The 24,077-nt window shown below is 40.3% G+C and overlaps 2 protein-coding genes across 2 annotated transcripts in view; one reads left to right on the top strand and one right to left on the bottom strand.

Moving 5' to 3' along the window:
* Nucleotides 1-14,245, bottom strand: part of LOC118429985 (phenylalanine--tRNA ligase beta subunit-like) — a 28,471-nt gene extending 14,226 nt beyond the window's left edge. Inside the window, exons 1-5 of the mRNA XM_035840644.1 lie at nt 14,060-14,245; nt 13,676-13,731; nt 12,878-12,972; nt 12,291-12,347; nt 11,931-12,003 (exon numbers count right to left, since the gene is read on the bottom strand). Of these exons, the coding sequence (XP_035696537.1) occupies nt 11,931-12,003; nt 12,291-12,347; nt 12,878-12,972; nt 13,676-13,731; nt 14,060-14,117 (339 nt within the window). The 5' untranslated portion in view covers nt 14,118-14,245. The remainder of the gene's footprint in view (nt 1-11,930; nt 12,004-12,290; nt 12,348-12,877; nt 12,973-13,675; nt 13,732-14,059) is intronic.
* Nucleotides 14,246-14,471: 226 nt separating this feature from the next.
* Nucleotides 14,472-23,991, top strand: LOC118430755. The gene is made up of 9 exons (XM_035841772.1): nt 14,472-14,664; nt 16,065-16,311; nt 16,753-16,824; nt 17,130-17,190; nt 17,659-17,774; nt 21,872-21,980; nt 22,179-22,234; nt 22,720-22,882; nt 23,184-23,991. The coding sequence occupies exons 1-9, from the start codon at nt 14,588-14,590 to the stop codon at nt 23,216-23,218; spliced, it is 936 nt and encodes a 311-aa protein (XP_035697665.1). The 5' UTR covers nt 14,472-14,587; the 3' UTR covers nt 23,219-23,991.
* The last annotated feature ends 86 nt before the right edge of the window (nt 23,992-24,077 follow it).

Below are 24,077 nucleotides of genomic sequence, written 5' to 3'. Positions count from 1 at the left end.
ATACACCATATGCAGGAACATACATCATTCATACCTTTTACTTCACAATTTATCATTTAACTTGAAGAGACTTTAATTAGAAGATCATTTCTCTTGTTTATCTCAGGAACTCCATGTACCATTGTGAACCAGACTGCTGACTGCACCTCGGATGGGCTGACATGGGTTCCAAACAACCTTCCTCATGATCTCATCGAGCTGGACTTATCCAGCAATGACATCCAGACAATAAGGAACAACTCCTTTTCTTCTCTACATCTTCTAGAAGTTCTCAACTTAGAACACGACAGACTGTCAGTTATTGAACCAGCTGCCTTCTATAACCTTTCCAACTTGGAGAAGTTGTCACTGAAAAAGAATCATTTGTCCTATCTGCCTGCTAAGCTATTTTCCTCTCTTTCTACTCTGCAAAATCTTGACCTCTCCCACAACAGTCTATATAACATACTTCAGGCTGACATTTGGAAAGGTTTGAATCTCAAAAGTCTTGATATTTCCTGCAATCAACTCATCAGCTGCAAATTTTCAAGTGATTTTGTTAAGATGTCTTCACTGCGTGAACTAATTCTGTCTGGAAACAATGTGTCATCTTTGAACTATTCTGACTTCCAACCTTTCCTATTGCATGAGTTTGACTTACTGGACTTTTCTGACAACCCCGTAACTCAAATAGACAGACCTTTCTTCACTCTGTTCAGTGCTGTACACATTTTGGACCTGTCTGGCATTCCTATTTTGCTTTCAAACTTACAAGAGGCACTTGAAGGTTTAAGTGGCTGTAACATTACAGAAATCAGACTGAACTATTATAACATTTCAGTCATTCAAGCTGGTTCTTTTGCTTGTCTACAAAACACAAGCTTGAAGACATTGAAACTGGAGAATGCAAATATCAAGGAAGTACAAGACAACGCTTTTCGAGGATTGAACCATCTTAAAAACCTATACCTAGCAGGAACTGACCTTACTGTACTATCAAGGCTAGCTTTTCATGGATTATCTAGTCTACGGGTTTTGGATCTTTCATTGGTTCCCTTGAAACAGATTCCAAAGGATGCACTGTCAGAGGTAGCACAGACTCTGAGGACACTAAACATGTTTCCAAGTGATATTGAAATAATCAAGCAAGATGACTTTAGTGACCTAACTCACCTCAAATATCTGTATGTTGCTTTAGGCTTTAACAAACTTGAAATTGAACCATTTGGTTTTAGAGGACTTCAAAATCTAGAAGTTCTCCAGCTTGATGAGAAAGACCTGACAACTTTGGTGGACAACACTTTTGCTGGACTGGACAACCTGAAGATACTGACACTGAGAGATTGTAATATAAAAATTGTTTCAAGTAGGACATTTGTAAATCTAACATCCCTAGTAGAGCTGGATTTGTATGATAATGACCTAGTTCAATTACCACAGTTATTGTTCTCCAATTTAAGATCTCTTGAAGTGCTGAAACTTGGCAGGAACAACGTATCTCCATACAGTATAATAGACTTTACCAGTCTTGCAAGCATTAAACACATTGACCTGAGTTACAACCAACTCTTTCTGCGAGATAACACTTTAAACTTCCCTGAAAACACAACACTACAAACCTTGGACTTGTCCTATAACAAACTATTTGTTCTTCCATACCCATGGTTTAATCCTACAATCTTTGAAAAACTCAGATATCTAACTGAGCTGAACCTCAGTGGAAATTGGATTGCTACAACACCTGGCCATGGGATGATATTTCATGGGCTTGTATCTTTGACTACACTGATTATGAGGGAGACAGGAGAAATCTGGTCTAGTTTTTCAAACAACACCATCTTTTATGGCATGCCTAACCTAGAGGTCATTGACCTATCTGTATCTTCCATTACATACATCCCTGCTGAGTTGTTCCAAGTTCATAAAAACCTACGCTCAGTTGATTTGTCATCAAACAAAATTACGTACATTCCACAGACTTTATTCTCAGCTAACTCCCAGTTACAAAGCTTATTCCTATCTTGGAACAGCATAACTCTGTTGAATGAGTCCACTTTGGAGACCATTTTACCAGGACTAGACAAATTGGCCATCAACAATAACCCCTTCTTTTGTGACTGTCAGATCGAGTGGTTCATATCCTGGGCAGATGCTCACCCGTCTGTAGTGCAGGGATGGACAGATGGATGGTACCAATGTAACACCCCTCCTGACCTCCACGGCACAGATCTGCCTAATTTTCACCCTGATTGTGCCTCTCACCGTGACCTCTATGCCTGTGCCATAACCACCTCTTTCCTTCTCCTCTACATGCTCTCTGCTGTCCTGGTCAACTTCTGTCGTGGCTATTTTGCTTATATGTGGTTTAGAGTTAGGCTCCATCTCCGTGGATACGAAGAAATCCGGGAACAACTGCAGCAGTTTAGATACGATGCCTTTGTGGCGTACAGTAGCAATGATGAAGCCTGGGTGTCCCGCGTGTTGTCCCTTATGCTGGAAGACCAGCCTCCTCACTACCGCCTGTGTATCGGAGATCGTGACTTTGTAGGCGGGGTACCGATCTTACACAACATCCGAGATGCCGTGGAAACGAGCAGGAAAACTGTCTGCATCATCACAAGGAGTTTCCTACAAAGCAACTGGTGCAACTACGAGCTCCAGATGTCCCAGGGGAGATATCACCTGTTCGACCCGCGTAGGGTGAGCCTGATTCTTGTGTTTCTGGAGAACATCCCTGACCGTGTTTTAGAGCGCTACCCGCTGCTGAATAACATCGTTAACAGGGACACGTACCTACGGTGGCCCAACAACCAGCAGCATGTTCCTCTCTTCTGGGCCAGACTACGAAAAGCACTAGGGGAACCTCTGGGGGATGACTTACAAGAAGATGATGGCATTGAGGAAGACATAGTTTAATCAATGCATTTGTCAATATTTACCCTCTAAAGGGAAGGGATGGTACAGTTTTCCTGTACTAACGTCAATATTCACAGCTTGTATACATGATTGAAAACGTAATAGTATGTATTCTTGTGTGCTGCAGAATAAAAAGAAATAATCTAGAATCCTACATATTGTGTACTGAGTTATTGCATATTGTGATCAGTAGAACTGAGGAGCCTAGCATAGTTAAAGAGCAAATATGTAATGATTGTGAGTCAGATTGTCTTGAAATGCTCTGCAAGGAAGCAATAACTTGTGAAAAAGAAGTGTAATATGTACAATACTTTACGTCCTTTGTGTTCAGTGCAACTTCAGGCAAGTACATGTATAACTATACTAGTACTTGGGGTAATTGGTACTATGTTTATTCATTCCACAAGGTGTTTCATTCAGGTCAACTTCCTGTTTTTAGACAACTCTTAACTTCAAAAAAAGAAATCAATACTGGGAGAAATCACATAGCATTACACATTTACATGTACTTGTAGTAGTTGACAAAATAGATACCACAGATATACATACAAAATTTACAAATGTATGTACCATTTTGTTTAGTACTAGTAAACATGACCTATGCTAACCCTTTAAGCAGTCATGTTTTGTGTCTCACTCTCAATGTCTAAAAACCTCTAGATCTACATGGACATGGCACATCGTGTTCTAAAACATACACAAGTAGTCTACTGTACACATCCTTAAAATGTAATTTAGAAATCAGCTGAAAGTTGCAAGGAAAGACTTAGTGTGTAACAGGCAGACTGTTTAAAAGTCAGGTCAGGTTTTGTTATATATAATTATATATGAGTCATCATCATATGATCCATTTCCCATACAGACATATTGTGTACTAGAAAGGCCGACATTTGCTTAAGAGCAAATACAGCATATTTCAGCCATACCCCTTCCCACGCAACATTGGACTGTTCCAAATCACCCCTGCGCAAAAATGGAACATCCTCTTAACAGTACATTATCCCCCAAAGTGGACTGGTATTGTGAATTGACTCCAGGTAAAAACAGAGCTTGCTTCTATTTTTCAGAAAATGACAATAATCACACCTTCCATTCAGAAAATTTTCATCATGACTGAAAATTGTTGAATGACTTCATGTAATGTCATTAACAATTTTCAGTACGATAACTAGGTGTAAGTTTAAAAAAGTATAAGCTCCTTGTGATGTGGGTACATTTATTATTGCAATGAACTTTTTTTATTCAAGTAGGGCATACGATTTAATAATTATCAAGCAGGTGCAGGTACTGTAGGAGCGTTTGTTTTCTTCAAGCTGTAAAACTGTTAAACTGTTTTACTTTGTATGCAATCAACCATCGAGCCTATTCTTATTTTAGTTTAACAACTTCCTGCCAGACCCGGAAGATACGATTGAACCTTGTTCGAGGATTTATTTTCGTCTGTCTGGTCAGTCTGTTCATACCCTGGCGCTGAGAGTGTTTTATTGGGCTGAAACTCTGGCAGTTTAAAGTTACTTACAATTTAAATGTTCAAAGTTTATGCCAAACAACAACAGCACTAGGAAATGTGGCCACTATAGACAGGTGGTCACTATAGAGAAAATGCTGATCTATTGACTAGGAGCCATACGTTACACATGATTTCAGTACACTGATCATTAATCATATAAACATTGCACAGGTAAGCCAATTGTTTAGATGTACAATTAAGTTCAAATAATTCTGAAGAGAAATATTGATGAGAAAATAATCATTCTCGCCACTGTCTAACTTATAATTACGTATCAAAACTAAACGCAGATTTTCTAACTAACGCACCTTTCGCCGACTTCATCATAGGACCGCCGGCTATCAATCAAACACGGCTGTTGATTAGACTTAGAGTTTCAAACAGTCATGTGCTGTGTGCCAGTTGACAGCGAACTTCATGCTACGTGATGTTTTACATTGCTTGGACCTTCTTTCCTACAGCGGTGCTTCTACAAAATATTTAGACTGTAACACTGAGTTTTATAGAATAGAATTTGACGCAGAACAGCGGTTTTTGCTGGGTATTTTTTTTGAAACATGTCCGTGGGAATATCAGCGAGGCGGCGACGTAGGGATATCAGACCGTCAACAAAAGTCGCACGGCGGCTAACGGCGCAGCGAAGATACTAGCGCTATAAATAAGCGCTTCAACTAAGGATGGCAACCCGTACAATATTTTTGTATACTGTTGAGCTAAGTAAAGTTTGTTGTTTATGAGGTTTTAGTTGTCTTTGAAGCTTTGACCCGAAATATTTTAAAGTCAAACTGCTGAAGAGAAGTAAGTGACTGCTACGATTATCGTAGATATGGCCCTAAAAAAACTGATAAAAGAAGCCTTCTCAATAGCCTAAAATGCAAGAGCTTCCGGGGGGGCTTCGCCCACCTGGGTCCCCCCCACAGTGGCCCTGCCCCTGGACCCCGCCAGGGACATTCGGCGGCCCCCGGACCCCTGTCCGACGCTTTGAAAAAATCCTGGCGAGAAGTCTGTACGGCCTGAGTCTTCAAGTTAACGTATTGTGTGGTCCCGCTTATGAATATTAATTAGCCTTCGCTTTCCTCTTCGCTGATTGGCTGAACCATTAATTGAATTAACTCTTCCTGCCGGCTAGACGCAGGTGCAGATGTCGGCTCTGTGGGGTGAACGTCCGAAAGGTCACGGCATGGAGAACGAAAGAAAACCAATTTCCCCTAAAAAAAGTGCTGTAATTAAGCCCTTTACAGTACTTTATGCCAAAAATTTTACTTGGATCATTTTACCAACTATATTATGCCTATCTATACCAAATGTTACTCATACCAGGGTACAGGGGTGCAAAATATACCGTTATAAGACCGTCAACAACAGTCGCACGGAGCTAACAGCGCAGCGAAAATACCATCGCTAGCGTTTCAACTTCGGATAACAAGTTATAAGTACTGTTGAACTCAGTAACGTTAAAGTTTGTTTTTAGTTGCCTTTGACGGTTTGACCTGAAACAGTGTTACGCTAAACTCCTGAAGAGAAGTTAAGTGACTGCTGCGATTATCATAGATATGCCCCTAAGAACTGATACAATATAAAGCCTTCTGAATAGTCTAAAATGCGAGAGCCTTAGGCGGGCTTTGCTCCCCCTGGCGGGAACACTGCTATATACGGGATCATGAGGCCCCGCTTATGAATATTAATTAGCCTTTGGCCTCCTCTTCGCTGATTGGCTAGGTCTTTGATTCAATTAACTCTCCGGCTGACGCGCACAGGTGTGGCTCTGTGCGGGGTCACGGAAGGTCACGTCAGGAGGCCAAAAGAAAACAAATTTCCCCTCAGAAAAGTGCCAAAATTAATCATTTTAAAGTTGTTTATGTCAAAAATTTTACTTGAATCTTGTTACCAAGTATCTAATGCCTATCTATACCAAATTTCAGGTCATTTAATTGTAATACCAGGGTACAGGAGCCAAAAGTGTCCTTTTTTTGGTCAAAAATTGGCCAAAAATCGCAAAAATAAGCATTTTGTTGCACTGTACACCAAAAGTGTTATTGAATTTATATGAAGGGATTATCAAGGCACATCTGTGTCAAATTTCAGCTCATTCGGTTGCAATACCAAGGTACAGGAGCCAAAAGTGTCCTTTTTTGGTCAAAAATTGGTCAAAAAATCGCAAAAATAAGCATTTTGTTGTACTGTACACCAAAAGTGTTCTTAAATTTATATGGGGGCATTATCAAGGCACATCTCTGTCAAATTTCAGCTCATTTGGTTGTAATACCAGGGTACAGGGGCCAAAAGTGTCCTTTTTTTGGTCAAAAATTGGTAAAAAAATCGCAAAAATAAGCATTTTGTTGTACTGTACACCAAAACTGATATTGAATCTATATGGGGGACTTATCAAGGCACATCTGTGCCAAATTTCAGCTCATTCGGTTCTAATACCAGGGTACAGGGGGCCCAAATATACAGTTTTGGTCTTAAGATGACCAAAAAACCTTAATAAAATCATTTAAGAGACAGATATGGAAAAAATGAAAAAAACGCCCGAGGGTATTGGCCCACTCTACCCTTGTGCCAAATTTCAAGTCATTCGGTTGAGGAACAACGGAGATACCGTGTTCTGAAGATTTGACAGGAGAAAGAAAGAAAGAAACATTACGAATACAATATATTTCACCATACCTATGGTATGGCTAAAATATAATTATCAGGTGAGTGTTTATAATCATGTACACATGAAAGGGGAAGTTCTGTTGTTTCTCTTTCATTTTGTTGAGGATTTAGATAAGAAACTAAGGTAGAAACTAAGCTCAAAGGTACTTACCAGTCACATTCTGCTGGCCACTGGCTATACATGATTATTTTCTAATTTGTCTTGGATGTTTCTTGCTACATTTTCAGTGTTAGTCAGGTAGGTAACCTTATTTCTATTCTAAGGCACACATCTAGATTTCTATTTCTAACCAATGTTTTCTCCAGGAAGGACAAATGTAAAATCTATAAAAAGGCATGGAAACATTAATCAAATTTACCACATGATTTAATGTAACACTATGTATTGAAATTTGAATTCATAAAAATAGGTAAACACAGCACCATGAACTTAATAATTAGGTTTATGTACATCTCCTAATGAAATAATTCAGCATTCAGTATGTTATGATAAAATGGCCTGTTTTGAAAATTTTAGAATCGGAACCTATTTCAGTCCTGGTAACAGAATATTTCTTATTCATTAGAAATGCTGAGTCTTTACTCAAGTCCTGCAATGGCCTTGGGACAAGATGTACAATACAGTACATGCACCAGGCTGAAACTGTTGGCACTGGAGAAGGTTTTATTCCTTGGCATAGTTTTAGCCCTATGCACAACTGTTACAACAAAAGGTATGGTAACAACTTGATATAATCATATATTATGGGAAGGATTGTCTGCATGTGTGAGTCAGTGTGCATGTGTAGAGGGGGAAGGGGTGTTGTGAGAAAATGTTAAGAAAATTTTTGGCACTTTGAGGTTGCAGAACATTTCCACACGACCTCCCTTGCCTATGACGCAGGGGTAAAAACAGTAGTGCAACCAAATTCTTCTAGCATATGTATACACTGTACTAGCAGGGCTCGAAATACTTTTTTCTGCATACCTGCACTGGTGCAGGTAACATTGAAAATTACCTGCATCAGAAAAATTTTACCTGAACCACTCTGAATTCAGAAAGTATGGATTACACTAGAAATGCTCAGGAACTATTGCTATTTTTCTTTTCTACTTTCCAGGTGGTAACAGCTTATAAGAATCAGCATACACCTACATCAAACGACATTTATGAGCAAAACCCAGTACATGGACCGGTGCAGGTTAGGTGCAGGTAGACACCAGAAATACCTGCACAGCTCCAATTTTACCTGCACTAACCTGCATATGCAGGTGGTATTTTGAGCCCTGACTAGTAACGTGAAAGACAGCGGGGTATGAACTTTGCTATATGGTAGTATAATGAGTCAACTTTTAGATCGTATGTATAGGATCATTTTGTTTGGCCATTCGGTGTATCAATGCACGCGACCTTTACAACTGACTGCCTCAGTGAGTTGGCTGCAGTCCGCATGGCCCTGCTGGATGGAAGGACCCATTTAAAAGAGGGTGGCGAAATTTAAAAAAAGCGACACATTTTTTTTGTTTTCACTTAAATTTTGTAGATTATACCCTAGACTTCAATATATTAGTTTGTCATGCTTCAAAACTGCACCCTACTATAATTCTATCCCCGTCGATGTCAGTAACCTTGTGGTCCTTAACTATAGAAATCACCATAGGCCGAAAACTGTGTTCTGCTACCTTGAGGATGCACAATGAACTTAACAATTTGCACATACATGTACAGTATATGTATTTGTCCATACATATTGATCCAGACTTCACCTCTGCATAAAGACTGACTATCCCTAGAAATATGATCATTGTACATTCACAAACATCTTGCTTGTAATCAATACCATATGCAGGACCATACATCATTCATACCTTTTACTTCACAATTTATCATTTAACTTGAAGAGACTTTAATTAGAAGATCATTTCTCTTGTTAATCTCAGGAACTCCATGTACCATTGTGAACCAGACTGCTGACTGCACCTCGGATGGGCTGACATGGGTTCCAAACAACCTTCCTCATGATCTCATCGAGCTGGACTTATCCAGCAATGACATCCAGACAATAAGGAACAACTCCTTTTCTTCTCTACATCTTCTAGAAGTTCTCAACTTAGAACACGACAGACTGTCAGTTATTGAACCAGCTGCCTTCTATAACCTTTCCAACTTGGAGAAGTTGTCACTGAAAAGGAATCATTTGTCGTATCTGCCTGCTAAGCTATTTTCCTCTCTTTCTACTCTGCAAAATCTTGACCTCTCCCACAACAGTCTACATAACATACTACAAGCTGACATTTGGAAAGGTTTGAATCTCAAAAGTCTTGATATTTCCTGCAATCAACTCATCAGCTGCAAATTTTCAAGTGATTTTGTTAAGATGTCTTCACTGCGTGAACTAATTCTGTCTGGAAACAACATATCGTCTTTGAACTATTCTGATTTCAAGCCTTTCCTTTCGCATGGGTTTGACCTACTAGACTTTTCCGACAACCCGATAACTCATATTGACAAATCTTTCTTTACTCTGTTTAGTACTGTACACAAATTGGACCTGTCTGGCATTCCTATTTTGTTATCAAACTTACAAGAGGCACTTGAAGGCTTAAGTGCCTGTAACATCACAGAAATAAGACTAAACAATTATAACATTCCAGTCATGCAGGCTGGTTCTTTTGCTTGTCTACAGAACACAAGCTTGAAGACATTGACACTGAAGCATGTAATGATCAATGAAATACAAGATAATGCTTTTCAGGGATTGAACCATCTTAGAAACCTAAACCTAGCAGAAAACATACTAACTAAACTATCTGGACTAGCTTTTCATGGATTATCTAGTTTACAGGTCTTGGACCTATCAGATGTTTCCCTGACACAGATTCCGAAGGCTGCACTGTCAGGGGTAGCACAAACTCTGACAGAACTTAACATGGATCAAACTGATGTTACAATCATCCGGCAAGGTGACTTTGATGACCTCACAAACCTGAAATTTTTGTATCTCATTTGGGGTTTTAATAAATTAGAAATTGAATCATTTGGTTTTAGAGGGCTTCAAAACCTAGAGGTTCTTCAGCTTGATGAGAAAGACCTGACAAATTTGGTGGACAACACTTTTGCTGGACTGGATAATCTGAAGATACTGACATTGAGAGAGAGTAATATAGAAACTGTTTCGAGCAAGACATTTGTTAATCTAACATCCCTAGTAGAGCTTGATTTGTATGGAAATAACATAGTTCAATTACCAAAGTTAGTGTTCTCCAGTTTAAGATCTCTTGAAGTGCTGAATGTTGGCACAAACCACTTATCTCAATATAGCATCATAGACTTCACCAGTCTTGCCAGCATCAAGCACATTGACCTGAGTCACAACCAACTCTTTCTACAAGACAACACTTTAAACTTCCCTGAAAACACAACACTAGAAACCTTGGACTTGTCCTATAACAAACTATTTGCTACTCCTTTTCCGTGGCCTAATCCTACTATCTTTGAAAAACTCAGGTATCTAACTGAGCTGAACCTCAGTGGAAATTGGATTGCTACAACACCTGGCCATGGGATGATATTTCATGGGCTTGTATCTTTGACTACCCTGATTATGAGGGAGACAGGAGAAATCTGGTCTAGTTTTTCAAACAACAGTATCTTTTATGGCATGCCTAATCTAGAGGTCATTGACCTGTCTGAATCTTTCATAACATACCTTCCTGCTGAGTTGTTTAAAGTTCATAAAAACCTACGCTCAGTTGACTTGTCGTCAAACAAAATAATGTACCTTCCACAGACTTTGTTCTCAGCTTCTCCCAAATTACAAACCCTATTCCTAGGTTGGAACAGCATAACCTTGTTGAATGAGTCCAATTTTGAGACCATTTTACCAGGACTAGACAAATTGGCCATCAACAATAACCCCTTCTTTTGTGACTGTCAGATCGAGTGGTTTATATCCTGGGCTGATGCTCACCCTTCTGTAGTGCAGGGATGGACAGAAGGGTGGTACCAATGTAACACTCCTCCTGACCTCCACGGCACAGATCTGCCTAATTTTCACCCTGATTGTGCCTCTCACCGTGACCTCTATGCCTGTGCCATATCCACCTCTTTCCTTCTCCTCTACATGCTCTCTGCTGTCCTTGTCAACTTCTGTAGTGGCTACTTTGCTTACATGTGGTTTAGAGTTAGGCTCCGTCTTCGTGGATATGAAGAAATCCGGGAACAACCGCAGCAGTTTAGATACGACGCCTTTGTGGCATACAGCAGCAATGACAAAGCCTGGGTGTCCCGCATGTTGTCCCCAATGTTGGAAGACCGCCCTCCTCACTACCACCTGTGTATCGCAGAACGTGACTTTGTAGGCGGGAAACTGATCTTACACAACATCCGAGATGCCGTGGAAACGAGCAGGAAAACTGTCTGCGTCATCACGAGGAGTTTCCTACGAAGCAGCTGGTGCAACTACGAGCTGCAGATGTCCCAGGGGAGATATCACCTGTTCGACCCGCGTAGGGTGAGCCTGATTCTCGTGTTTCTGGAGAACATCCCTGACCGTGTCTTAGAGCGCTACCCGCTGCTGAATAACATCGTTAACAGGGACACCTACCTACGCTGGCCCAACAAACAGCAGCATGTTCCTCTCTTCTGGGCCAGACTACGACAAGCACTTGGGGAACCTCTGGGGGATGACTTACAGCAGGATGAAAATATTGAAGAGGATGCAGTTTAAGTTGTGTAGTTATTAATTTGACTCCCAAAGGGGAAAGGAAATGATGCTATATAGTTTTTTCCTGACCTAGCTTTATGATGTAATTATTGGGCTTTTGCTGACCATAGTAGAAATTTGTGATTTTGTGCAATGCTCAAACAAGTCTAGAAACTTACTGCTTCTTGAATGATGAGTTGTTGGGAGTTGCCATCAGCAGGGGGGATAGCCTTGTACCTGGGGGCCTTCTGTCTGTAAAAACATTAACAATGATTAAGTCTCTAATGACAGCAGAAGCATAAGAAAACATATCATTCAAAGCAATTTATGCATTGGCAGAATGGTAAGAAGGCTAAAATCTCATAAATATATGACATGAAAATTAGTATCAATCAATATGTTGTAAAAAACAAACACTTTGTCTGTGTTCAAGTCTAGAATATGAGCCACATCAATAGTTGACAGAATGTGAGTCTTCATGCACATATGTAGGCTTTAAGAAAACAGGTATAAGCAGACAATCATGAATGTATACTTACTTTTCTTTGAAAACTAGTAAGGCTCTCACCAGTCCTTCCAAACACAGTAAGTCGTATCTGTAGAATAAAACAGAGAAGTCAGAAATAATTATCTGTACTCTATACAAAAGTAAATCATCTTCATCATCAGTTCATACCCAACTACATGAACATGTACCAGGGAGTTGACATGATGACCATCCATCAAATGATATAGAATAGAAAATGAAGTAAATTCAGTCATACCTTGAGGAGGTTTAATTATATAACCTCCTTGGTCATACAGTACATATAGTTTGGTCTGCTTATATATGATAATAAAAGTCTTCTCTAGAAGAACCTAAAAGCAAATTGTGTATTTTCTAATCTTATCTCCCACCATGATTCTTCCTGACCACACCCTATAAATCATAATCATCACCAGTAGTAAGAGTGTAATCTCAAAGCAGATCCTATGGTGGCATAAGATACAAATGTAGCATCATAACCCGGCAAAAGAGTGGCTACACTACTTTGCAAGTTACACTACCTTGCCAGCTTATGAGACTATCTTATGTTAGTGTAAGATCTGCTTGGAGACTATTAAGAGTGCATCTCCCCCCACCCACCTGTTGGCAGGTATCTCTATCCTGTAGATGATGGCTTCAGACGCCCCCTGTGCCGTCACACCCTGCTCTTTCTCCAACATGGCCTTCTCTGAAGTCTGTGGATAAGGAGTACAAATATGGGGTCATGTGGGCAATTCTCAGGGTGTTTGATTCATAACCAAGAGGTTCTGGGTTCGAATCTGTTGATGTGCCACCGATCTTGTGCCTTTGGGGAAAGCACTTACCACAGATAAAAATGAATACCTAGCTTCGGTTAGGGCTGTTCCTCAGACATTTCAGATATGATGTTTAATAGAGTTCCTGTGTTTGAGGAGAGACACACCTCGAGCATGCTAAAGAAGTTAAGAACCCATCACACTTATCAAAAAGAGTAGGGATCCTTCCTGGTGTGAGTGGATCAAATCAATCTATCTGGATATGCAGCTTGGTGTGTTACACCTTAAGGTGGTTTACCAGGTATGCAAAATAAACTAATATATTGTCATTTAACTGTTATATTCTAGTTCAAAAGAGTGATGATCAAATTTCTAGACAAAGCCTGTCTCAACAAACTATTGGTTTTCATTTGTAATACTTGACAAACTAACATATGGAATGATGTACAGGGCTCAAAATACAAATATTCTTTATTTTTGTTTCATGTCATTCTTTGACTGATTAATATATAGCCTACATCTTATCTAAATTTTAGATTCCTGACTTGCAAATGAATCAAATGTTCTTCTATAAACTAAGAATATTGTTTAATTGATATAAATAGCCTATCAAAATTGATGAGCTCTATCCTGTCTGACTTACCACTTCATCCAGTTCCAGTCCATAGTCAAACATTAGCTCATCAAACTCCTCTTCAGCTGCAAAAATTAACACAGGACAAGCTGTAAAATCAATTTCTTTATTGAATAGGCACTAGCAAATTTTGCAAGATAAATTATCTTATTGTGAAGCAGAACCCTGCCCACTGCAAAATTTAATTGATAGCCATTATAACATAGGCTAACCAAAGCACGCCTAGATTGTTACAGCAAAGCGTATGAGAGATTCTATAGAGCACTTCTCTTTGTGCATTTTTTCTATATAAATTTAAAGTTCTGCGATATGAAGGTGTGGGAGGGGGGCGGGTCGGTCCACATGTTCAGATGCCGGATGCATGCAGCAACAACAAAGAGACGCTCTACTCACTGTACGTCCGTCCGAGCCTCTCGAAAAGGAGATCTCTGTTTACTCCTATGGTTGGCATGGCAGCTCTATACCGCTATCTCCGAGATAACTGTCAGAATTGCTTGAAAAAGGACAGAGAGACAGTCAGTGTTGTTCTTTGCTCCTCATGAAAAGATGATGAAATGTCTCGCCGTTTCTCGTATCTAAAATCTCGCGAGATTTGGGAAGGTAACTCTCTTTATGAAAAAGGGGGCGTTATTTGAAAAGTGAAATATCGATAAAAAAGACCTCTCTTATATGCTTATCATTTAAAAACAACAAAAACAGCACATAATGTATTCCTTTTATATATAAATATCAATAAATTTGACAAAACAATTTCTAAAAAGGTAGCAATTTAGGATCAGTGTCCCCTTTCCAAAAGTTGACTAATCTGGCGGGAACCTTTGACCTCCCTTATCGGACACGTTGACCTATTTACGAATTTGTCGTCATTCCCAACGTTTCCGCGAGCGATTTTGGGAGCGAAGCTCGTGACTATGGCCTAAAATGAGCTCCTGTAGAGATGAAGGAGACATAGTCCCCATCCTGAGCTCGATAAATGCATCCGAAGGAGACTTCACAAGGTGACTATCTTTGGGAGTTTGTTGCAACTTTTACCAAAATATTTGCTAGAACTAACGCTTTGTTTGAGCAGTGTAAACTTGTTGGTGGGATATATTTGATTGGGACCAAAGATCAAAGCCCATCCTTTTAACAAGCACAAAAACAAGCTATTGTATACTGTTATATATATATATAACATTATATATAACGTTAACGTTAATGTAGTAAATGCATTATTTCTCTCTCAGGATCAATAATTTATTTGTCGATTATAATTTACAACTCTTTTGTTATTCCACTTTGAAAGTTATATATAAATGTTGTTATGTAATAGAGGGGTTTTAAGTAGCCTTGGCTGATCAGCCTTTTCTAGCACAGTGGTTTCGCTGCTGGTTTGTAATCCGTCGACCCGGGTTCGATCCCGGGTGTCGGCATGTCTGTTTCTTTCTGTTCTTACTCACCCCTCTAATTTCTTACAATTATTCCAGTGGCAGTGTGGCATCCCGAACTAAGCAGAGAAAGAGGAATTCACAGGTCTTGTCAAACACCTGGACAGGGCACTGAGTAGCCTGGAATGCCAGACTGTTTCCAGAGCAAGGAAATGTTAGCACAGGCCCCCTAGAAAGAGTCCGTGGGAGAGGGGGTCTGTTGAAGAATTTCCTTGGGGGCATGTTAGCCCAAGAGCCAAGGAGTTTGTTTGTTAAGGCCCTGGAAACAGTTTGTCATCCAGACAAGGCACTGATCAGTTTTCATTGATCATAAACTTTTGAGTCATAACATGATTAGTCTGTGTTAACACAAACTCCGCTATCCGGAGCTGCATCTGCATGGTAATACCCCCAAATGGCCCCGCGTGGGGCATAGTAGGGGGGAAAGCTGAAGCTCCCTGGTTAGGGCGGGCAGGCTGCCTGCCTGGCACGGAAGCACTCAACGTTGGGAGCACTTACAACCGTGCCAGGCAGGGCATTCCACTCGGGTATCATGCGTGGGAAAAATGAGTTCTTGTAAATGTCTGTTCGTGCAAATATGGGTTGGTATTTGTAGTTGTGACTACCCCGGGTGCACCCTTGGGCAGGCTTGAGAATATTGCTGGCGTCTATATTAATATTATTGTTGACTACTTTATAGAAAAGGGTGAGGCGGGCGTTCCTCCTCCTTTCGGAGAGAGGGCGCCACTGCAGGTCGGTGAGCACTTGTGTCACGCTGCTAGTCTGCCGGTAGTCATTAAGGGTCACTCGGGCAGCCCTGTGCTGGACGGCCTCCACCGCCTGTATCCCTTTGTTGGTGTACGGGTCCCAGACGATGGCACTTGTAGCTTGTAGCCTCTTCCCCGCGGATGGGCGCGGCAATGTAGGACGGGCCTAAGAAGCGCGATTAAATCAGGCTATAACATGATAAGTTTTTTTTAATATGATTCCAGTGGCAGTGTTCCATCCCTGAACCAAGCAGAGCTAGAGGAGCTCAAAGGCCTTGTGAACCACCTGGACAGGACATTGACCACGCTGAAGCACAGACTGACCAGTCAGCATGGCGTGACCTTCCGAAGTGGTTCCTCTCCGACATCCTCCCAGAGCTCCAGCTCGCGGGTCTCCTGGTGGACCAAATGGTCCTCACCGTGTATTGAAAGGATCACAAAACATCTACTGATTATTACACTGCTGTGGCAGGTATAATGGAGGCTTTTATACTTTCTCTTTTGTCATTGTAGCATACTGGCTGCTTCTGAATTGCAGGTCAATGGTGCAAATTCTAGAGTTCTGAATGTTTATGCTACTGGCTGGTGTTGCAATATAATTAATCAATTGTTACTGTGTCAAAGGAGAGCCACATCATGTGTACATTAGATAAGAAGAAAATGAATAAAAATAATATTGATCTTTGTGCAATGCATGTGCATGATTTTCTTGCTGTTCTGTTATGAATGTTAACACAACATGACCATGGTAAAATTGCTCTAAAGAGAAGTAAACCCTTATGTCATTATGTGTTGCCATATGAGTTTATAGTAGTTGTCTTCCAGTCTTGTATCATACTCATAATCTTATGTATGAAAATTATGTTTTTAAACATTCCAATGTCATTTACATATTTTGCATGTGTTTCTCCAGTCTCTGTATGTTGGGATTCTATCTCTCATTGACTTGGCACACCCTGCTGACAACAATGACATCTTCATAGCTGTAAGTTGATCACCATTCTTTTACTGTGCCATACTTTGTTAAGAGTGGTGTTGTTACAAACATTAACATGTAAATAATCACATGTTAATCACATGTTAAACAAGTTAGTAGCATCCACTGTAATAGTAACAGCTATGATTTTAATGTTGTACTCAATCCTTCTATGATAACTGAGAGGTGTCTTTTAAAAGGTACTTTGCTTTCAAACAATTGCTGTATCAGGAAGATTACAAATGGTATGTCACTGACTATGGTGTTGGATGTTTGTATTATTAATCTGTGTCAATAACTTAATTTTTTTGCAGGGAATAGTTATAATGATCACCTTCCAGTTGGTGAACCTGGTCCTTGTGATCTACACATCAGGTAGGTCACATTGGTGAATATACATTTGTACATGTAGATGATAGAGGTTTTTCATTGGCATTGTAAGTAGAAACATTTATTATCATTCCTCAAAAGTACATAGGCAGGGGGAGCTATACAAGCCTCCCTGAATTGGGTACAATATGTACAATAAGTTTGCTAAACAATCATAGTCAAAACGTTAAAACATACACGCTATGTGCTATGCAGCATTGTTATATAAGTGAATTGAGTTGAATCCTTTGGCAGTCATGTTGCCAGGTTATTGGGTTGGAGCATCAGCCAGTGAAAAGTGAACACAGAGCCAGTGCCTCCTACCTGGGCCAGTCATAGAAAGTCCCATTCAAATATACTCGTATTCATATGTTCATTAGGTGTAAATGAAGATATTTTTGGCGTATCTAAGATATGCATGTACATTTCAGGATTGTAATGATGGAGACTGGAAGTTTATGTAATTTTCCACAGTGAAGCTGACTCAGCAGCTGTATGAACACAAAGCCAGTGCCTCGTTCCTGGGCCAGTCCTACCTGTCCACTGTGCTGCTGTTTGCTGGGCTGTACACATGCACCTACAGACTAGAGGTGGGACATCAGGTAAGAACAGGTAAGCGATTTGCAGAGAATCGAACGGGGTGAGACTGTTCACGGAGTGAAGGAAATCGCGCGGGTTCGATTCTCTTCACTTGGATGCGGAGCGCGCACGGCGATGGCAGTGAGCCTGTACTACAGTGCGAAACGATTCCCCGGGTGATGAAACGCGCACGAGCGCGATTCTCATCACTTGAAGGCGGAGCGCGCACGGCGGTATCAGGACAACTCGGCACATCCCCTAGTTTAGGCACCACATATACTCAGTACATCATTTGTGTAGATTGGGCTCGTAGAACACTTTTAACGACCTTGGAGCTCTAGTCGATCTCATGACTATAATTTTCACTTTGCTAGGCAAATATTTTCATAGCGTCGGCGAACTTGGGTGCGCTCACTGAGCGGAGCCGCTCACAGTGACCTTGTCGGCCCTAGCCTGGTTACCAAACCCCAGCCCGATCTCAAGTATCTATCGTGCAGGGGTCTGGCCGGATGGGATAGGAAGTCTTCTCAATTTTGCACCTTATAGTGGGCAAAAAACCCCACCAATAGAACAACACAGGATCAGCAGGAGGTAATTACACCCCTGCCATGATTGGTTAAAGACCCCCAACTGTCCTTTTTGAATCCATAACGTAGCTGATTCGCTACTGTGATAGCCTGCTGACCAACTGTGGTGTGTTGTAGCTGGCTACCTGTGGTGAGAGTGGTCATCAATCCTAGGTTCTCCTCCCACTGATCAACGGGCCTTCGAGAACCTTTCTACAGCCATGTTGCCAGACCCCAACACGAAAGATATATCTTGAGGTTGGGGTATGGAATCCAGGCTATGTCGGCCCCGGCCGTCAGTCCACCCGAGTCGTTTCGCTGTAGTCAAAGCATGACAATCCTAAAAACTAAAAGACATTATGAACCATATTACGTTACTATTAAAGCTTCTTGGTCTTCATGAAGATGCTCTGTTTCTGTATATTTGAAATACTCGAAGCTTACCTATATACGTATTTTGACTCTGAGATCGTATACTAGTTTTTGAGTGACTCTTCCGGTCTGGTTCGTGGACATAAAAGTCGAATTGAAAAATAAAATGAAAGTGTCCAATGTTCTTTCATGGGTGTATATTATCTATAGATACGCATAATTATATTCCTCGCCAAACATTGCCCATATTCCAGTAACACAACAGCGGGTTTGCTCACTTACGCTGCGACGTAGCGTTAACAAAACAAGAAAAATGGCGGCTTTTCCCACCCAAGCTATACCATCATGCACCAGGCGTGGCAGGAAACTTCGCAGGAAATCGTGTTTTTAATGTGAAATCTTCAGCTGTGGATATGGATATTCCCTGTTAAAAGTTGCCTGACTGTCGCTCAGGCGAAAATGCCATACCAAGTAGGTTATGCTTATATAACCTCCTTGGCCATACCTACCGACGTATGAAGTTTACTGAGTCGCAATTTTATTGATCTGGAAGCTCTAGTCGATTCATGACTTAAAACTTCAACTTTTTTCTTTGCAGGTATTTTATAGCGCCGGCGTCTCGGTGCGCTGTGAGCGGGGGCACGGTGGCCTTGACCTTAACGCACCGCCGAGTCGGCTAGCTGTGTAGTCCTATAAGGCATGACAATCCCAACGACTGCTGTTACGTTTGAAATTTCATACGTAGCCGATTTGTGAACGGGTCCGGTCATTTTGTTACGGAAACTTTCATTCTAATCTATTTCGTCTTTGTATAAATATCTTCCTTAGTGGTAGTGCATATTAAAGCTAAGTACATTTAAAGTCTCAAAGTCTATCAAAGTACCCAATGCTAATAATAAGTACCCTGGAAACATTTTCTAGAAGTTTCCTGACATATATTTCCTATCATCATTTCCTATCTATCATGTCTTTTCCCGTCTTTGTGGACGTTTCTCCCACATGCGATTTCCTGTTACATTTTCATTCAGACGATGCACATGTACGTGTGTATTATTTACTTTTCCAAGTGATTACACATAATTATATCAGTCTCGTTTATATACAGCGCAGTAAAGAACATATAGAAATGATACCGGTACATGTGATTCATTAATGCCCTTTTTCAGACGGGCGACGCACGCACTTTCGTGGGCATCCTGTCCGTCCCACGCCGTCGATATCGACTATCCCTTCAAAGTGTATATTTTAGACTGATACCCATTCTCACCACTTTTCTTACAAAACATTACCCATGCACCAGTTTAAAGGGAGAAGACACTAATGTTTGGTGCATTTACTACAAGGCATACAAATATTTATTTCTACCGACAACTGATGCTATACCGTCATGCATTGCATGACACGCAGTTGTGCTTTCAAAATTGATTGACGTCGGCGCGGCACATATGATACTCGATCAAAGGACCGCCACCCAGTACAACTTCCATGTAGCGAACTTCTGTACTGGGGATTCCCACGATTTAGGGGACGTTCTAATTATAATAGCAGGGGAGAAGCGTATCAAGATATATCAAATAAACTTTTTACAAAATATAAGTAATTTGACCAGCTTCCTTGAATATGGAGCAACATTTAACAACCGTATGAAATATTTAAATTGTCACTTTGTTTCCTTCAATAAACTTAACCAGACACCCATGTGAGACGTTTATCCGCTATAATAATAGACCTTTCCAATTTTTACCGGCTACTTTCAGTTACTATTTCTAGATAAGTTGATATCCCTTAGTTAATCATCGCTAGCTGTATAGCTACATCGGTAGTAGTATATCGGTAGATAGGAATTTGGGTTTTATCCGCTGGCTGGTCGTCAAGGGATTTCAAGGGTGCAACTCGGCATGAAGTTCCTGTTCCTGGGTCGGAGCGTCGCCATCGGACGTTCCTGGTCGTCGGGCAGTGGACCGACGCAGCCATACTCTGAGATTTTAATCTCTGCGTATCTGTTCAAGTTCTGTTGGCTTAACTAACATAACTTCTAGTTCTACTATGTAGTTAGAAACTGAATACACAGGATAGGTATGATGTATTTGTATATATTTCATGTAACGTTATGAATTTGCAGTGGTATGTAAGGCGGTTATGTAGAAGGTTTTAGTAGGAAAAAAACAAACAATGTTGGTTTTACGTGAACTATTTGTCTCTGTTTTGTTGCCGACTTACGTGATTAGTAACGTTACTACATTCTCGGCGAAGGGTTAAATTCCAACTCAGAAATGAGAATTCAGAGTGAGTCTTACTATACGTTATCGACAAGTATCGCTGTCAAAAATGTGTCAGCACCCGTACCCAACGTCTTTCAAAATGACGGGCGTTCGCGCGACGCCTTGAAGTGAAGATACTAGTATTCGAACGTTTAAGTTGTCTAGTAGGCCGGTAGTATTGGCTCACGATCGCCGTGCGCGCTCCGCCTTAAAGTGATGAGAATCGCGCTCGTGCGCGTTTCATCACCAGGGGAATAGTCTCGCACGATAGTATAGGCTCACCATCGCCGTGCGCGCTCCGCATCCAAGTGAAGAGAATCGAACCCGCGCGATTTCCTTCACTGCGTGAACAGTCTCACCCCGTTCGATTCTCTGCAAATCGCTTACCGGAACCTAGCTCGGGACATGGCACTCAACAAGTGAAGGAAGTTCAAAACTGTAAAATTTACGTACAATTTTGGCAACATGAGCTCACATGTTTGTTGATTATTGATGATAAGGATTAAATTTAAAGTAAAACAAAAGTTACTGCGGTTCACTTCTTGTTTTTAGACATTTGATAATAACAGCAGTGGCACCAACCCTGGCTATGGAATATGAGAAGCTTTAGCACTAGATGCCTGTACTTGTACTTCATAGCTAATGTGTTAGCACATTATTGTGCTGCATGCTGTACCTGTGGCTTCTGTAAAGTTGACTTTTAGAACGGTATCAGAACTGGTGAGTGTCACCGTATGCTTTCAGAAAGACAGAATAAGACACTCCGTAGAAGACAAAAAAAAGATCTGTTTAATAGTTAACATCACTGCTAGGTTGTTGTCTATTCTGTAGATGAAAAGTTGCTGAAAGATTGAGTTAAAGACAGGATTGGAGATTAATGTACTGAAAAGTATTTTTGTTTTGATTCAGCCCAAGAGTTGGAGAGCTGTACATGATGATGATGCTAAGACACCAGAACTGGTGGTGGTCCTGTTCATCAAGATGGTCTTCTTCTCCATGTCCACAGGCACTCTCTGTGGTAGGTCTGCTTGATTTGTTTAAATTTCCACTCCCAGAATGAATTTACTATCACAGTCCAGGTACTTGTACTTCTAATGGCAAGTGAAAATCTGGTTTAATGACAAAAAGTGATGTAGATTTTCCTGCACAAGGATTTATTTGGGAATATCAGGACCCACATTACCTGTCAATACATTCTGTAATTGTTTTTTTACAGGTGCAAGTGACATTGTTCCAACTGAGTGGTACAACTACCTGGTGGTCTGTGTTCAGGTCAGTAAACAAATTTAAATCAAATGTAGCAAATCGAGCTGACATGGTTACTGAATGAAAATCACAGAATATTTAGAAGTCTAAAATCCTAGCAACTAGAAAAGATAAATAAGAAGCCTTTTAGCACAACCCTTGCTTTATTTATTACCACCAATGTTTTGTTGACTGTCTGTCGCCTTCCTCAGAAAAATTGTAAGTACTTTATGTTTGATAATGATTTTAAATAATTTTTTTGTGACTGCATTTTGTAAGCAGTGACACCTATAACTGCAGTACCATGTGAACCACTGAGAATTGAATTAAGGTGACAGACGGCTACTGAAACATCGATAGCAATAAAGCATGCAAGGGTTATGAAAAAGAGACAGAGTGTGTCTTTTATTCTTATTCATCAGTAACGTATCAACCTGTTGTAACTATCCATGGAAATAGAAAAGCTGCATTAATTTGTTTTTTCAAAGTTGTTTTCTTGTCTCTCCTCCCAGATGCTGCTCAGCTTTGTGTACTTTGCATCCATCTTCACCATGGCATCCGGCGTGCCCAGCGGCCCTGGTCCTGTCATCATGGATCTGCAGGTGGACTCAGTGGCACTGACTGGGGAACTGGAGAGGGCTGGGCGACGTAGTCTTGCCACTTCATATGCACATGGTAAACTTAATTACAATGTATTTGTAAATTTTTTAATGTTCAGCAACTTGGCTAGCTAACTTGAATGCATATGGAGAACAGACTAACCTGTTCTTTGTGCCTTCTCACATTTTTGTTTAAAGATTCCACTCAGTTTTCACTTTATTATAGCTTTGTCATTTTGAAAAATAATCAGAATCAAAAAGCAGTTACTCAATGTGATTTTGGAAACGGTCAGACATTTCAAACAACATCCGTTGTTTTTTGTCAGTGACACAGTGAAGTGGAAACATCAGAATGATGTTTGACATTTATGTTTCAGAAGTGACTTCTAGCCTCTTTGCTAGAAGGGAGTAGCTGCTTCTGCAGTGAAAGTCAAGTGTAAGTCAAGACACATCAACAACATTCTTCAGTTGTCTTCCTTGCCGGGTCTTGCCACTGCCAATTGAGCACAAAAGTTACATCATTCTACTGCACCCCAGATCTATTGTATATTACTACATAATAGCAATATGAGCAACACTAATATATGAATTGGAATCAAATGTACATTTGTATGATATTTATTCAAATTACCATAAGTGCAATTATTGCGTTTCATACAACTAGCAAATTTTTTTTTACAAATGCTTCTTAATGCCATGTTGCAATAACACATTCAAGCAGTCAAACAGTGCCAAAAGACCATGCACAGGAATCAAGGAATCAACTATCAGAGTTGATATCCATACATGTATATCTTTTAGTGTCTAACAGACAAAACTTGATGATAAAAATCACACAATTCAAAAGTCATCAAACAAGTAGACTGAATGCCAGGCTATAAAAAAAGATGAAAGCTATTTATCTGTACTGTGTCCAATTCTTTAGATTTAGTTTATTATTTTGTTATGGCCTATGTTCTTATACATTTGACTAAGATAATCAATCCAAATTAAAGTTGATATTGTATTTTTTTATTGAAAGCTGCAATAGAGATAATTGCAAATGCTAGAGGGCTTCATTCTATGAATTGAAAAGCCTTCAAATTATTTTTGTGTATAGCAACATCTTGATCAAAATAGTTCAAAATCACAAGTGTATAGAGGTCATTGCATTGTACATTCATAATAAAGCTCCATGTGCAATCTCAAATGAACTAAAATGTACATCTTATAAGTTAGCACTGAAAGAAACCATAGAGTATAAGAAATCTTAATATCACAGAGGTTTCTGT

The sequence above is a fragment of the Branchiostoma floridae genome, chromosome 14 (genome assembly GCF_000003815.2).
Source record: "Branchiostoma floridae strain S238N-H82 chromosome 14, Bfl_VNyyK, whole genome shotgun sequence".
Taxonomy (NCBI): Eukaryota; Metazoa; Chordata; class Leptocardii; order Amphioxiformes; family Branchiostomatidae; genus Branchiostoma; species Branchiostoma floridae.
Note: the sequence above shows the minus strand (reverse complement) of the source record. Positions and strands in the feature narration are given on the sequence as shown.

Excerpts from the sequence above, each read along its gene's own strand:
- LOC118430755 (XM_035841772.1), top strand. The coding sequence starts at position 14,588 with ATGAGCTCCTGTAGAGATGAAGGAGACATAGTCCCCATCCTGAGCTCG. Across the intron at positions 14,665-16,064 it reads TCCGAAGGAGACTTCACAAG|TGGCAGTGTTCCATCCCTGA; the intron begins GTGACTATCTTT and ends ATATGATTCCAG. Across the intron at positions 16,312-16,752 it reads TTATTACACTGCTGTGGCAG|TCTCTGTATGTTGGGATTCT; the intron begins GTATAATGGAGG and ends GTGTTTCTCCAG.